The 16,637-nt window shown below is 43.7% G+C and overlaps 2 protein-coding genes and 1 non-coding gene across 3 annotated transcripts in view; 1 reads left to right on the top strand and 2 right to left on the bottom strand.

The window, feature by feature from the left end:
- The window catches only part of LOC123102576 (RNA pseudouridine synthase 1), a 6,782-nt gene extending 3,328 nt beyond the window's left edge, over positions 1-3,454 (bottom strand). Inside the window, exon 1 of the mRNA XM_044523973.1 lies at positions 3,088-3,454. Coding sequence (XP_044379908.1) covers positions 3,088-3,445 — 358 coding nt within the window. The 5' untranslated portion in view covers positions 3,446-3,454. The remainder of the gene's footprint in view (positions 1-3,087) is intronic.
- Positions 3,455-3,472: 18 nt separating this feature from the next.
- Positions 3,473-14,585, top strand: LOC123102577 (uncharacterized). Its single transcript, XM_044523975.1, has 4 exons — positions 3,473-3,815; positions 4,372-4,487; positions 5,226-5,570; positions 14,159-14,585. Exons 1-3 carry the CDS (start codon positions 3,705-3,707, stop codon positions 5,560-5,562), a joined length of 564 nt encoding a protein of 187 aa, XP_044379910.1. The 5' UTR covers positions 3,473-3,704; the 3' UTR covers positions 5,563-5,570; positions 14,159-14,585.
- Positions 14,586-15,079: 494 nt separating this feature from the next.
- Positions 15,080-15,182, bottom strand: LOC123109126 (U6 spliceosomal RNA). Its single transcript, XR_006452421.1, has one exon. It is a non-coding gene; the product is annotated as a U6 spliceosomal RNA (small nuclear RNA).
- Positions 15,183-16,637: the final 1,455 nt, after the last annotated feature.

Below are 16,637 nucleotides of genomic sequence, written 5' to 3'. Positions count from 1 at the left end.
GTCACTGGTACAACCGCGACGACCGATTGGTCACGAGGAGCCCTGACAAGCCTGTACTTGGCCCATCTGGCTCTCTGACCAGGATCGGCCGACTTGGCCTCATCCATCACCCACCACAGTATGTCCACTGACATAGCGCCTTTGGCTGGGCCAGGTATTAGCGTCTTCAACTCCTCCTTCGTCGCCTTGAACAACACAATGTCTGCCTCTTTATGCATGTCGTCAATGCTCTTTAACTGAGAGCACACCTACATGATCTTCACGAATTTGGTGCGTTCACCGAGCGAGAACCCAACGAGGAATGCCCTCCATGATTCCATCCAATGACGTTGGGGATGGGGTTCATGGCGGTAAAGCGGTGGTGGCACACACACACACACACACAGAGAGAGAGAGAGAGAGAGTTGTGGAAGAGGAGACATTAGAAGACAACGAGAGAGAGATGGTTGGAAGAGGTAGTGGAATGTGGTGGTAGATAAATACAGGCTTTGGAGTAGGTAGGTGGGATGAATGAGTGTTGATCTTTGGTTAACAACTATGGTAATTGTGGTCAAACATTTCTGCATACCTCCATTGATCTTGCTCATGTGTGTGTTGCATTTTGCCCCTCCATTGACCTCCATTCATCATGTTCATAATGCAGATCGACCAGGCTGCTTCGGGGAACTCCAAGGGCAAGGAGGTGGTTGTGGCCGACAAGAAGGCCAAGGCGGTGGTGGAGCTCGGCAGCGCCCCCAAGCGGTCGAAGAACTACGGCCATTTCCATGTGAATGTTAGCCCAACCCACTTCTACAAGGTCATCCTTGCACCCAAGCTGGAGTGTCAGCCGATGCCACTAGGGTTCACCAAGCACTTCACCGCTGTCCCAGAGGAATTCAAGCTGAAGACGAGCACCGACTGCTCCTGGAGGGTGACAATCCGGATGATCAACGGCAGGCTCACCCTTGATAAGGGTTGGCGCCCTTTGTTCACCAGATCAGGTTTGGGTACCTCGTCACCTTCAAGCTGGCGACTCCCAACACCCTAAAGGTGATCATCTGCAACGACGACGGTGTCAAGGTGATTATCAAGTGCAAGAAGCTCGAGGAGGCCTTTGCCATGGATGCCTAGAAGTTATCTCTGCACCTAAGACTTCTGCTTCGGATGTTTCAGACTATGCTGCGAGTGTTTATTAGCGGTTAACTGTGTGTTTAAGACTCGGGTTTAAGGCTATATGGTATTCCTATTTATCTATGTCACGCTTGTGAGTGTGCTGGTAACCTCACCACGAAAGAAGGTTACCAGACAACATGTGTTACATCTAACCAAACACCACACACTCTGCATCTGCCCAGAACAAACGTGCAACCAAACACCGAGCGTGTGTATCTTCGCAGCCAGGCTGGGGAGGATGCAGGCTACCAACGATGTGCATAACATGGTTCTTAGCCTATATTCACTCGCCAGACCCAACCGGTCACATATGCAAGGGGGCAAAAACCAAACGCACCGTTAAAGAAGCAATCATTTGGCATTAGTACTAAATATCTCAGACTGCCCATAGTGGGAGCAACTTCAGCAGTAACATAAGGTCCAACTCAGCAAATTTGCTTATGTGGCAGAGATTTAATAAGGAGAGAGATGATTTGAGTAACATAGCTATAGCTAGTTACTCACACTACGAGTAACATCTTAGGGTGTGTTTGGTTTCGATCACCAACTAGAATGGCATGGGTCGGACCCGTGACTAGGCCTCGTTCCTGCGTTTGGTACATAGCTGGAGCGGGAATCAAGTTGTTCCCACCGAGGGAATATTCGGCTGATATGCGGAACCCGCCGATACCTCCAAATAGGAGGAATCACACGGAACCGGTCGCGTCTCCTCTCTCAAGCCGCCTCCGCCTCGTCTCTCCCCTCCCTCCCGTTGCTCTCTCACAGCCACAACGTTCCCATCTAGGCGGCGGAATGGGTAGCAACCGGTGGTTGCTGGCGTCGGCCACACCCTAGAATCCTAGATGGCGGCCTGACCTGCAGGGAGGCGGCTGCAAATTTGTGGCGTTGACCAGATCTTCCGGGGAGCGGCGGCGGCCTGATCTGCTTGTGGGAGGCGGCAACCTGATGTGCTGGTCGGCGACGGCGGCCTGACTCGCCGGTGAGTAGGCGGCCGATTTGTTGGGGGCGGCAGAGGAGCAGTGGCAGATCGCTAATGGCAGCAACCTGGCCTAATGGTACATCCACACGCAGGGATATGGGAAGAGGAGCCTGGTGTGGTATTGTTCAACGAACATCCGATCTGAAGCTTTACTCAGGAGACTAGTGGCTGCAGAGGAGCAGTGGCAGATCGCTAATGGCAACCAGCCAACGAGTTCATGAGCTCTTAAATCTTAATCATAGTTTGACCGTGGCTTTAGGACTTAGAGTTACATCCTTGTCATAATGTGCACTGTTATCTTCTTTTTCTTTTTTCATATATTTTTATTCTTCTTTGTAAATTGATTCTTCTTTTGCTTGTACAAATGTGTTTTTTAGCCACAGGGTCATCTTGAAGAAATGCTTTGGTGCAAGAGGAAATAGTTGCAGATAGCTTTGATGTCATATTTATAATGCTTTGCGAATGTACCTTGCCAAAGTGAACCAAATCCATTACGTTCCATCTCTTCAACCAAACACTGAAATGTAACCATTCCATTCCATGTATTGCCTCCAACTAAACACAGGAATGGAACCGACCCATTCCAGTGGAATGGAACTATTCCATTCCATTCCACTTCATTCCGCAACCAAACACACCCTTACATACCAAGACAAGATGAGTCTACAAGCTAATAAATGAAGTGTTGCATGACACCACACATATGTTATTCCCCACTATAAAGGTACAGTACTAGTAACATAGACTAGTAGTGCATGCATTACTAAGTTAATCCCCATTATGGGTAGTCTCATGGGTACAAAGCTGCAGTGGTACACAAAGCAGAAAGCAACCAAACCTGCGTTTCATCAGCATGAACAGCTCTTGAAATTACTAGGCGGCGAGCATCTGAGTATTTTGTTGTGTCCTTGCGAACTAATGGCGCGATCTGTCTAGAGCTGTTTGAAGTACAGTACCTGAGGAGGCGGTGGAGCAAGGGAGGGCGGAGAGGAGGGCCTCGCAGTAGACGCCGGCGGGCTTGTCCACCACGGCGAGCCACTCGTCCTCGAACACGACGGCGGCGGAGGAGTAGGCACCGGAGCGGGCGGAGGCCGTCAAGGCGCGCCGTAGCTCCACGTCCTTGGAGACGGCCGGGTAGGGCGGGGACACTGGGCACGGGTAATCCCCGGTCGCGGCCGCTGACATCACTGCGTCCTGGACGCTTGCTCCCGCAGCGGCGACGGCGAGGAGGCGCGCGGGTGGCGGTGTCAGGGCTCGCGACGGGGAGGCGGCGCGAGGCGAGAGCAGAGGGAGGAGGAGGGGCAGTTTCGTCATTTGGGTCCGCAGAGGAGACCGATTCCAATTAAAGACACGATACTTTTCTTTTCCTTCTTCGCTTCCCCTCTGGCCGCCCTCTCCCCCGCGGAAGAAACCCAACCCTAGCCTCCGCCGTGCGTCTCCGGCGACCCTTCAGCAGCACCGCCGGGCGGCCTCGCGGGCTCTCCTGGAGCGGTTCCGCTGCAAATCTGAAGCGCGAGCGTTGAGGAGGAGGAGGTGTTGGTCGGCGATTTACTGATTTGGGGGGCGGAGGAGGATGGGGTCGTCGTCGAAGGTGGTGCGGCCGGAGGAGGTGCTGGAGTCGCTGAAGAACGACGGCACCGTCGACGCGCTCCGCATGAAGATCATGGCCCAGCTCAAGGCCGACGTATGCTTCCAGCTCGCTTCTCCCCCACATCCTTCCTCTTTCCAATCCTCTTCTCGCTCCTGCTTGTGACTTTGCTCTCAGTGGCTCGCCAGCGCCGCAGCGGCGAGGTCCCCTGTAGTTTGGTTTCTGATGGCAAAGCGGCGGCTAGAGCAGAGAACAATAGAGTCGTCACCATGGCCATAGCTATGGATTTTTTTTTCTTCCGAGCATTTTGTACTGCTGGTGTGCGTGAAAAATAAAAGGAACAGAAGCTTTAGCTGTTAATTCTGCATTTTGCCACTGCCCAGCGCCTATCTCGCCATAGCACGCTTTCTTTTCATTAAAAAAAATCATTTCTCACTCGGAAGCATATTATGGTTGCAATGTCTTTTTTCCCTGATCATTAGGGAATTTTAGCGTGGCAGGATAAATTCTGAACAATGGAATTTTAGCAATGTTATAGACATGTGTTTCTCATCACAGTTTCCTTGCATTGCTTTTACCGAGATTGGCTTGATCAATGGAATGGTTTAGTTGGCTTATTGGCACTAAATCTTCTCATATCGGATTTCTATAGGAGGACATGAAGAAAAATACTATGATGATGGTGGAACAAAGCAAAGTTCTGAAGACTCCTGGAGCTGAGAAAAAGACCAAGAGGGAGCTGTTTGATGCTCTTAGACAAGAATTGGAGTAAGTACTATTGGTTTGTGTATAATTTACTGACGCAATGTGGCATAGAGCAAACATGATATGCTCAGTAATAAATTTACAACATATTGTTTGGTTTGAATTTGTTTTTTAGCATATACACAGCTTTCTATGTACAGTATTCCTTCTGGATGCTAAGTAGAAAGAAAGAGATAACTATTATGTGAATTTGACTTTGACTTTTTGAGCGCACACAATACTCCATGAAGACACATTTCCTTATCATATTTTTGCTAACCACTCTTTGTTCTGAAAGTACTGCGGTCATCTAGCTCCCGATAATATGATGTAATAGTAGTGAAATAAGGTTCAGAAAGTGCTCGGTGTAAATTCCTAGTTTTATCATTGCCTAGTGCCTATATTGCCTACGAGTGCCGCCTACTTAATTGAGTGCATAGGGTCAAGGCTCCCAGTTCTGTCATCACCTAGCGCGTAGGCACACTTAAGCACACACGTGGTTTTCTTAACTTTGGAATATACGGGTTAATATTTGGTATTCTGGCACTGCTGGAAGTTTAACTTGCACGTTGTGCATTTGGTTTGGACACAGTTGTAACTTTGCATCTCAGACGATTCGTGCCTTTGGTACTTTACTGTACTTTACCAGCGTTTTGAGTTTTTTTTAGAACTTGGATAGTTTTGTTTTATATTGTCGCCTGAAGCAGAAGAAATAATATATCTAACCTGTAAAGCAGTGCTAACTCATTTGTTCGAATGCAGAACTCCGGTTCTTGAGAAAGTCTCAAAGGCAGTTTGGGAGCTGATACTCGACAATGGTGGACTAGGGAAAGAGATCACCGAGACAGTTGAGAAAGTCTTCTGCCGGCTCAGCGGAATTGATGTGATGCCACCTCCAGCTTCAACATCCGGTGCTCCTCAAGAGAAACAGACAAACATGGCTGTAGAGGAGGATCAGAAGGATATGGAAATGGATGCCTCTGAACCATCGTCTTCCTCAAGGAAGAGGCCTTTCAGTGACATCAGTGTGAAAGGAGCAGGTGCTATACCAAACGGTGGCGCTACATACCAGCATGACGATCATGAGGACGGGAACTAGGAGATCTGGTATAGTTCTTCCTTTTGTTGTGTTTTTCAGTTATTGCAGGGTAAATTAGCTGTTGTGTTTTCATGGCCAAAAAAGTGTTGAGGTATTGGATATTAATATAGTTCCACAATCTAGGGTTGTATGATTTATGCCCGTGGCTTCTTTGTTTATACTACTACTAGTGAAAAGTTATGTAAGTGGCTGCTATAGGGTGTTTCCACTTTAGAGCCTTAGAGGGGATCTAACTGTGTGTCCTGAATGTAGAACAAATTGGTTGACTACTTCCTGAGAATGAACTTACTCTTGGGTACTTGACACTAAAATATTTGAATTTCATTCTTTGCTTCTTTTGAATTTCTAAGGCGACAGTAAAATATTAAATTGCTATTTACAATTTTGTCAGACCATTGAATTGCTATTTAGTAAGTACTCCGATCTAAATGCTCTTATATTTCTTTACGGAGGGAGTACAATTTTGTGAGACTGCTAAGAGCGGAGCCAGGACTAGGCCGAGCGCCTATGTTGGCCTTTCCTCAGAAAATAGTTGTTTTTCTTGTTTAATCTACATCTCTATACAAATATAGAAGTTCGAATTGTGATGAGATACTCTAGATCTAAACAATTTAGTTTCGTAACTTGGTCTCTTTGTTACTGCCTCTAGATAGAATTCTTGAGTTCATTTTGTATACCTTAAAGTTGTAGGTTTCTTGCTTAAATAATCTGTAGACTTTACTATGTGTTTGTTCTTGGTGAAATAAAATCGTTCAGGTCATGACATGCATGTTACTGTATTTATTATCTGAAATGGTCAAACGATGTTATGAAGTTTCAAACAAGATTCAGTCAGTGATCTATGTGTGGACTTGTAGATTCTTTGTGTTGCAATATGTTTGATTTACTAAATGGAGTATTGAAGTTTTTTAATAATAGCTTTTCCGGGAAATACACTTGTGCTCCTGGTTGTATATGCACCCTATATGGGGATTTTTTTTTAATATTTTACTAAAAAGTCAAAATAGGTAAGAACTATTTTGACAAAACACTTGACTTATTTTTGCACTAGTATATAGATTTTCACAAAAAAACAAAAGTTGACCTCACAGCAAAAAAAACAAAATTTATTTACTATTACATGTCACTATTCACACTATTTTAGCCAAAAATTGTCTTTTTTGAAAAGAAGTCAAAGGGATATTTTTCCTTTTGTGGATTTTTTCTCATGAGTATAATAGAAGGTCAAGTTTATTTCAAAAATATTTTCAGGAATTTTTGACTTTTTGTTGAATTACTAGTTTTTTTCCCATATAGGGTGTAGATGTCCCCATAGAGCACAAATCCTCCTAGCTTTTCCTTCCTAATTCACATTGTCTACTACCAAGACAAATTAAGCGGCGAGTTATTTCAAAGTAGAAAAAAAAACTCTTTAGCAAAGTAGAATTCTTGTATCATTTGTTTCGGTTGTTTTTTTCCGAGAAAACTTTCAATCTATTCATCTTCAATCATGGTAGTACAATGGACACCAGAAATAATAAAAATTAAATCCAAATCCGGAGACCACGTATCGATGATTACAAGCACTGAAGCGAGCCGAAGGCGCGTTGACGTCATTGCCCCTTCATCCTTGGAGCCGGGCAAAACTTGTTGTAGTAGACAGTCGGGAAGTCATCGTGCTAAGACCTCACAGGACCAGCGCAGCAGAACAGCAACCGCTGCGGATGAAGAGTAGCATAGATCGTAAAGATCCAACCTGAAAACACATGAACGTAGATGAACTATGACCAAATTCGAGCAAATTCACCAAGGATAGATTCATCGAAGACACATCTCTACACGCCTATCGATGATGCTAGACACATCATCGAGATGAGGCGCTAGACGGAGAGAACATTATATCATCTTCAGGGAGCTGTCGACATCTCATCTTCCCGAATAGGACACAAACCCTAACAAAACCTGAAGAAACAACTAAAAACAGAACTCTCTCGCCAGCAAAGGCTGAGATCCACCGCGCTGCCATGACCCTAAGGCCACCGGAGATGAGGCGGACCGACGGCGGCGCCGAGAGGAGGCAGGGAAACCCTAGACTTTTCCTTTTCGTGATCTATTTGTTTCGGTTGTTTCATCTTCATTATTCCCTGAAATGTGTCCCGAAACATGCTAGTCTTATCCTGTCAACGGTGGCTCTCGTCCTAAGTGGCACGCTCAACTTTGCAAGTCCAGGTGTATTCTTTAAGGACATGTACAATGGTGTTATATTAAGAGTGCCACATGGATAAATGTTGAGGGGGAGGAAAGAGAAATTATAAGAAAACGCTCTCATTTAGGGGATGATCTCTAAGGGCATGTACAATAGTACTATCTTAGGAGTGTTATTTAAGATAAATGATGAGGTGAAGAAGAGAAAATTCATAAGAAAAGGCTTGTCTTCTCTTATTTAAGAGAAGACAAAAGATGATCTCTTAGCACAATATGTCTCACCATATTTTTAGAAATAGCTAGTTATTAAAAAAATATGCTAAGAGATAATCCATTGTATACATTTTTCTCTGTCATCTCTAAATTACATGCAAGACTTAAGATAGGACTATCTTATCAATCATTGTACATGTCCTTAGCACAATATGTCTCACCATGTTTTAGGAATAGTAGTTATTGAAGATAAGGCTAAGAGATAACCCTATTATAAATATTTTTTTGTCATCTCTAAATTGCATACAAGGCTTAAGATAAGATTGTCTTATCAATCATTGTACATGCCTAACTCCGTCCAAATCGCATGAAGAAAATCTCAACGTTGGAAGTCCGGGGTATCCTCTAACTCAATGTAAATCACGTGAAGAAAATCAAATCTACTGTTCATGGATGAATAGGATAAAATGTGTGGTGCCTAGCTACACTAGAACAGAACCTACATTTCACATGGATATTTGGAGTGGTGATGTAGGAATTAGTCTAAATAAAGGTTGAGCTCGGATAGTCCACGTATATTATGAAAGGTACAGTAGGTGGTTCGTATCAAGCACATTTGCGAAAGGTTTTACTGGGGATTCCAGCCTACAACTTTTGATGGCATGAGAGTATAATGAATGCGCATGTATACATCTGACCAAAGGAAGCATAACCACTCCATTAAGTTAGTCATGTCCAAGCACCTTAAACTTTCCAAAATATATAAGAAAAATAAATCACATACAAAATTTATACAGTGCGGTAGACGTCAGCAGGGGAGTGCGCAGGGTCCACCTCCGGCAGCAAGTGGGAGGACTGCTCCCCAGCCTACTGCGCCGCGTCAAGCCCCGCCGCCCGTGGCCATGCCTCCACCGACCGCTCCGCCTGCTCCACCTGCACCACCCACCCAGATCCTCGACGAGAGATACAGAGACATGATATGTTTCACATGTGGAGGGGACCTAGGCATTATGTTAACTGCATAGAGAAGAAAATCTGCTTTATCTGTGGTCTAGAGGGGCACAATGTCAACAACTGTTCAACTTGGGCGCAGCCACACCCTGTTGCAACCTTTTTTGGCAGCTCTGCTCATGGTTTAGGATTCTATCATATTGATGCACCCTGTGGGCCGTGAAGCGAATTGGCTGAATTTCAGGAACTATGGTGAGGTCCATGTGGTTAAAGGAGAGATCAACCAGGTAGATCTGATTAAAAATCTTTCTGAGATCTTCTGCAAGCTTAGACAGTGGCCATGGCAAGTCAGAACACTCTTAGAGAAAAAGTTCTTGGTTAGATTCCCTCCTTGGAAGAATGTTGAAGAACTAATTGAATTCCCTGCCTTTAATCTACCAATTACTGGTGTTTCAGTCTCTGTTGAGAAATGGACTGGTGCAATAGACCCTTTCTCTGAATTGACTGAAGCTTGGGTTGTTGTTGAAGGCCTGTCGTCAAAATGGTGCACGTGGAAGGTATTCTCTCAGATTGCCTCATGCTTTGGGATCCTGGTAGATGTGGACTGGAATGGGCTGATGAAGAGCTTTTATGAGAAAGTCGAAATCAAGATTGCGCGCAGGAGTCCTGAGAAAATTCCTTTTGAACGGAGTATGGAAATGAGGAAAAAGCTATACATTCTATCTTTCACTGTTGAAGGTTTTGAACAAGTGGGTGCCGATGATCCTAATGATGATAATGGACCTACTGATATAGATGTGGATGGCTTGGAAAATGATCTTGATGTGGGTGATACTGACAAGGACCGCTTGGAAGATGGTGAAGATGGTTTTGATGAACTGGATCTAGCTAACAGAGCTAGCACCTCTGAAAACCCACCTGCTAGTAAAGGTAAGGAGTGCGCCACCTTTCATCCTCCTACATTGGTGGAAGCTTGCTATACTCCTTGCAAAAAACCTAAGGACAATGTGGAGAAAAAAAGCTGCGAGACTGCTGTCATCCTCCCCTTTGCTGAAGCTATCAAACTTCTAGATGGGCCTGAGATGAACACACATGCTCCTCAAGTTGAAGCTGATTTTGCTGACACTATTGGCAGCCTTGCAACTTCTGCCCAGAAAACATACTACTCTGACCTACTGAGAGATTTTGATAGCTCTGGTTCAAATACTGCCACTGAAGCTGGAGATACTGATAGTGAAATGGAGACCTTAAATGAGCCAGTCATGAACTGTCTGAAGATGCTGGAGTTGAGGAAGGTGAGAAATGATACTGCTGGTAACAATATCCCTCCCCCTCCCTCCAGAAGAACATCTCTGGTAAATGGGGGCCAATTCCCTCTCAAAGGCCTTCAACCAGAGTGCAGAGGAACCAGAATATAACGGAAACAGCTGAAGCATACAAAGGCCTTCAACCAAAGTCCTCCAATAATGCTTCTGTTGATAATTTAGAGGCTTATGCCTCTGCTGTTTGGTCACTCTGATCTAGAAAGGAAAAATATTATAAGTAACCCGGTGAGAGATGAAACTGGAAAATGCCTTGAGTTTGCTTCTCAAAACCCTGAAATATCATTGCCTGATGAGTTAAGTGATATTTGGTGTGAGGGGAGTGGAGTTTGTACTCCTGAAAAAGGCAGACCTGACTCCAACAACCCAGGGGGCACTGCTGGCTCTGTTGGTAGTCTGGTAACTGCTCCTAGACATGGGCTTTTTAGCCTTTCACACCCATTTAAAATTCCACGATAGGTCTCTTTTGGAACATTAGGAGTATGGGCAAAAAGGAAAATTGCAATGCCTGTCTGATATAGTTAATAAATACAAACCAAACTTTGTTGGTTTCCAAGAAACTAAAAAGAGAGAATATTTCTAAATCCTTCTTAAAGATACTAGTTGGGTCTACTGATTATATTCGGCATTCTTCGCCTGTTGTTGGTTCTGTCGGTGGGATCCTTTTAGGGGTCAACTCCTGCTCCTTTGAGTGTATTGGTGTTATGTACAAAAAATATTGCTTGATTCTTACCTTGAAAAATAAGATTGATGGGTTTTGTTGGCATCTAGTAGTAGTATGTGGTATAGCTTATGCTGTGGACAAGGTAGATTTTATCTCTGAACTACATGAAGTATGTGATGGGTTGTCCTATCCTGTCTTACTGGGGAGTGATTTTAACTTGGTCAGAGAAGCCAAGGAGAAATCATCTGGTAATGTTAATAGCTCTTGGGCCTTCCTATTTAATGACTAGATTAATAAATGGGGTCTCATGGAAATCAAGCTGGCCAATAGGGTTTATACCTGGGGTAATAATCAAGACAATCCTATTTTTGCTACCATTAACATAGTGTTTTCCTCTACTGATTGGGATGGTCACTTCCCATTAACCACTCTTTGTGCCCTTCCTAGAGTGGTGAGTGACCATGCCCCCCTCCTTTGAGACACTTGAACTGGGGGGGAGTAAAATGAACAAACCTTTCAAATTTGAAAAATGGTTGCTGAGACAGCCTAGGTTTTCTGACTTAGTCAAATAAGTTTGGGCTACCCCTCCCCCCTATAAAACTGCCATTGAGACATGGCAGTTTAAAACCAAATTGATCAGACAAAAAGCTAAAGGATGGAGCATTAACCTGGAGGCTGCTATGAAGAGAGAGAAAAACCTCCTGCAAGAATTTGATATCCTTGATGTTTTTGCTGAACAAAACGGAGTCTCTACCGAGGATATCCTCAGAACGAATGACATTAAAAAGAGTTGGAGGAAATTTGAAAAAAAAGACTGCTATGTGGCAGAGATCAAGAGACCGGAAAATACTAGAAGGTGATAGAAACACTGCCTATTTTCATGCAGTGGCTAACCAGCGTAGACGGAAAAACCACTTGTCTGTACTAGAGGGCCCTGATGGCCCGGTCCACTCCACAAAAGATATGTTAGAGGTTGCTACCAACTTTTATAAGGATCTCTTTGGTTTTGAACCAAAACCTAATATCCACCTGGGTGATCATTTTTGGTTTGTAGAAGAACTTGTTACAGATGCTGAGAATGACATTCTTGAAAAACCCTTTACACAGGATGAAATTAAAGAAGCCATTATGGGTTCCTATGCCAATGGTGCCTCTGGCCCTGATGGCTTGTCCTTTCTTTTTTATCAAACCTTCTGGGAGGTGATAAAAATGATTTCATGGCACTGGTTAGGGATTTTGAATGTGGTACATTAGATATACAAAGACTTAATTACTCTACTGTTACTCTTATCCCAAAAGAAGCAACTGCTAGACATATGAAAAAAATTTAGACCCATTTGCTTCAGCAATTGCTCGATCAAGATCTCCAGTAAAGCTTTGTGTAAGAGAGTATCCCCTATTGGGGATAGACTACTATCTCCATGTCAATCTGCTTTTGTTAGGGGCGGATTTATTTTGGAAAGTGTTGTTACTGCTCATGAGGCCATCCATGAGCTTCATAGGTCAAATAAATCTGGGGTGGTCCTCAAGTTGGATTATGAGAAAGCGTATGATAGGGTAAATTGGGACTTTTTGATTGAGATGTTAACATCCAGGGGTTTGGTCCTAAATGGATAAAATGGATTCTATCCATTATCCAGAATAGTTCTTTCTCTGTTAAGATTAATGATGTGATTGGCCCATATTTTGTGGGTGGTAAAGGTTTGAAACAGGGAGATCCTAGCTCCCCCGTACTCTTCAATTTAGTTGCAAATGTCTTCTCCGAAATTTTAGCCAAGGCTGTTAGGGAGAAATTATCTCGAGGATTATTCCCCACATTATTACCAATAGCTTGACTAGTTTACAATACGTAGATGACACTATTCTTTTTCTAGATCCTGACATTGATCATGCTAAAAACCTCAGATGGTTACTAGCTTGCTTTGAGAACCTTTCTGGGTTGAAAATTAATTATGACAAATGTGAGCTGGTTCCCATTAATGTTGATGAAGCTAGTGCAAAAATACTCTCACATATCTTCTGTTGCAAAATTGGGAGTTTCCCTCTTAAATACCTAGGGTTCCCATTACACTATCTAAAATTGAGAAGAGAGGGCCTCCAACCCATTATTGACAAGATTATTAAAAGAATTTGTGGGTGGAGAGGCAGACTGCTTAGCTATGAGGATAAGTTGGTGCTGTTACAGACTTGTATTGCTAGTATTCCAATGTACCTTTATGTCTGTTATTAAATTCCCTAAATGGGATATTAAGGCAATTACTTCACAAATGGCTCACTTCTTTTGGGGAATGTGGGTGATGATCATAAATATCATCTAGCAAATTGGGGATTTGTATCCCAGAAAAAAAAATCCTTTGGCGGCTTAGGTGTGGTAAACCTACGGGAGTTCAATATGGCCTTGTTAGCCTCCTGGTCTAAACGATTCTTCTTGGGTGGTGACAAAGATTGGAAAACACTAGTTAAACATAAGTACAACACTAACAAGCCCAACCTACTCTGGTCTAATTCTAATACTGGCTCCCCCTTCTGGAAAGGAGTCACACATGGGCCCTGGCTGGAGCTAGACCTTTCTATAAATGGAAACTTGGAAATGGCCAAAGTATTAGCTTTTGGCATGATACTTGGGCTGGTGACTTGAGTTTGAAAATCCAATTTTGGGATCTATATAGTATGTGCCAACAACAAGAGAGTACTGTAGCTTAGGTGTGGGATGGTGTGGTTCTCAAACTTACTTTTAAGCGATGCGTTGATATGCAATTCCTGAACAGGTGGCATGAATTGCTTCAACTCCTATCTACTAATAAGCTTGTGATGGAGAGGATCATCCTGTCTAGATACTAGAAGCGTCTGGGATTTACTCTGTTAAGTCCTTCTATAATATGATCAATTGGGGGAGGGGGGTTCTACCCCCATTTGGAAAATTTTAGTACCACATAGATACCTGGTCTTCATATGGCTAGCCTACCATAACAAGATTCTTACTAGAGATAACCTAGCCAAGAGACGTCATGTGGATGATAAAACCTGCTTGTTTTGCTGTGAAAACGAGTCTGTGAACCATTTGTTTTTCGATTGTGTAGTTGCAAAAGAAACCTAGAAAAACATTGTTGAATCCTTTAACTTTAGATATCCACATTGCATGAAAACCCTGTCTGATCCGTGGGGTGCTAATAACAAGAAGACTATTGTTTCTATTGTTAACATTGCTTGTGTTGCTACCATTTGGAGCATTTGGACTATGCGTAACGATATGTGTTTTCAGGGCGTGTCGTGGACAAGCATTCGGGTGATCCTGGGGAGAGCGTGTGCTCAATTGCATCAGTGGAAAACCTTATGCGTCGGGGATCAATCAGTGCTACTGCGGCGCTGTCTCCTGCACATTGCATGGGAGGAGGCACCAAGGCTGGTGCGAATAAGGGACTAGATGGACTCATGCTCAAGGCGCACACTGGATGATCTCTCCCTCCTGCGTGAGGATGTCATTCTGTAATAGGATAGACCTTACTTAGATCCCTTGCTGCGCGCTGGATGTGTTGCCGAACCAATTGCTCTTAGTAGTTGTAGTTTGCATATAGTCTGGCCTGCTACTTTGGTGAGGCTCGAGTGCTACCATTATATTTCGGTTTGCTGTTCTCCGTTTTATGCAATAAAATGGAGAGGGGGAAACCCCTTTTGTTTCAAAAAAATTATACAGTGACAATCAATCGGACATCATTCACAGATATTTGCACACCATGTGATTTGTGGGAATGTAAAAGAGAAGTTTTAGTGAAAATATAAAATATAGAATGCACATTTAAAAAGAGAAGATTGTAAAATGTAAAAATGGATATAAGTCATTGCACAATAAAAAATGTTCAGACGTTTAGTAAAAAGCAAGGTTAACCACCCCCCAACATAGAAGGCCAAGGACTTGATTGGAAAAGAAGAGGTAGTGAAAGAATCTGTTTGTAAAGGTACAACTGCACAAAAGAAAAGCCTAGGGCATATCCGCAAGATACCAGGGAGTAGCCTACAATATATATATATATCAAAAATGACGCCAGAGACTTTATTACAAGAAAAATGGACTAGTGGAAGGACCTACTTGTAAAGAAAAGCGACAATGGAAAAGCACAACTACCCAAGTGGGAGGCGCCCGGGGCCTATCTGCAAGAAACTAGGGGCCAGCGTGCAAAATCTCAAAAAAATGGACCATTTCTCAATTTGTGCGTGTCATCCTTGCGCAGGGGCCATGCTAATCTTCTCTGTATCGTTCCAATTTTATCAGATGTCCCCGAAGGGACAACAAGGTTGGAACGCTGAATCTTATAAACCGGTTGAAATGACTCTCACTTGGTGAGGTGGTACTAAACAAGGGGTGCTCTGCTGCGTTCCACACCCACCAGGAACTGTGGAGTCGCACCAAACGGTAAGTGGGCCGCTGCGTGAAAGCTGGACCTTCAGCCTGTCAACCCAATATCTTTTTTGCGAGGAGTCGGTGAAGGAAATATGCCCTAGAGGCAATAATAAAGTTGTTATTTTATATTTCCTTATATCATGATAAATATTTATTATTCATGCTAGAATGGTATTAACCGGAAACTTGATACATGTGTGGATACATTGACAAAACACTGTGTCCCTAGTAAGCCACTACTAGACTAGCTCGTTAATCAAAGATGGTTAAGTTTCCTAACCATAGACATGTGTTGTCCTTTGATGAACGAGATCACATCATTAGGAGAATGATGTGATGGACAAGACCCACCCGTTAGCTTAGCATATTGATCGTTCAGTGTTATTGCTATTGCTTTCTTCATGTCAAATACATATTCCTTCGACTATGAGATTATGCAACTCCCGGATGCCGGAGGAATACCTTGTGTGCTATCAAACGTCACAACGTAACTGGGTGATTATAAAGATGCTCTGCAGGTATCTCCGAAGGTGTTTGTTGGGTTGGCATAGATCGAGAGTAGGATTTATCACTCCGAGTATCAAAGAGGTATCTCCGGGCCCTCTCGGTAATGCACATCGTAAGAAGCCTTGCAAGCAAAGTGACTAATGAGTTAGTTACAAGATGATGTATTATGGAACAAGTAAAGAGACTTGCCGGTAACGAGATTAAACTAGGTATGTGGATACCGACGATAGAATCTCGGGCAAGTAACATACCGATGGACAGAGGGAATAATGTATGTTGTCATAATGGTTCGACTGATAAAGATCTTCGTAGAATATGTAGGAGCTAATATGAGCATCCAGGTTCCGCTATTGGTTATTGACCGGAGAAGTGTCTCGCTCATGTCTACATAGTTTCTCGAACCCATAGGGTCCGCACACTTAACGTTCGATGACGATATAGTATTATATGAGTTTTGTGATTTGGTGATCGAATGTTGTGCGGAGTCCCGGATGAGATCACGGACATGACGAGGAGTCTCAAAATGGTCGAGAGGTAAAGATTTATATATAGGACGATGGTATTCGGACACCGGAAGTGTTCCGGAGGGTATCAGGTACTTATCGGGTCACCGGAAGGTGTTTCGGGTACCCTCGACAATCCTATGGGCCATATGGGCCTTGTGAAGGAACACACCAGCCCACAAGGGGCTCATGTACCCTATAAGGCTATAGTAGGAGGAGGAGAAGGAAAGGGGGAAGGGAAAGGAAAGCGTGGATTAGGATGCACACTTCCTTCCCTCACCCCCCCTCTTTCCTTCCCCTTCATCCATACATGGAAAGGGGGGCGCAGGGCA

Source organism: Triticum aestivum, chromosome 5A (genome assembly GCF_018294505.1).
Source record: "Triticum aestivum cultivar Chinese Spring chromosome 5A, IWGSC CS RefSeq v2.1, whole genome shotgun sequence".
Taxonomy (NCBI): domain Eukaryota; kingdom Viridiplantae; phylum Streptophyta; class Magnoliopsida; order Poales; family Poaceae; genus Triticum; species Triticum aestivum.
This window is presented reverse-complemented; position numbering and strand designations above follow the sequence as displayed.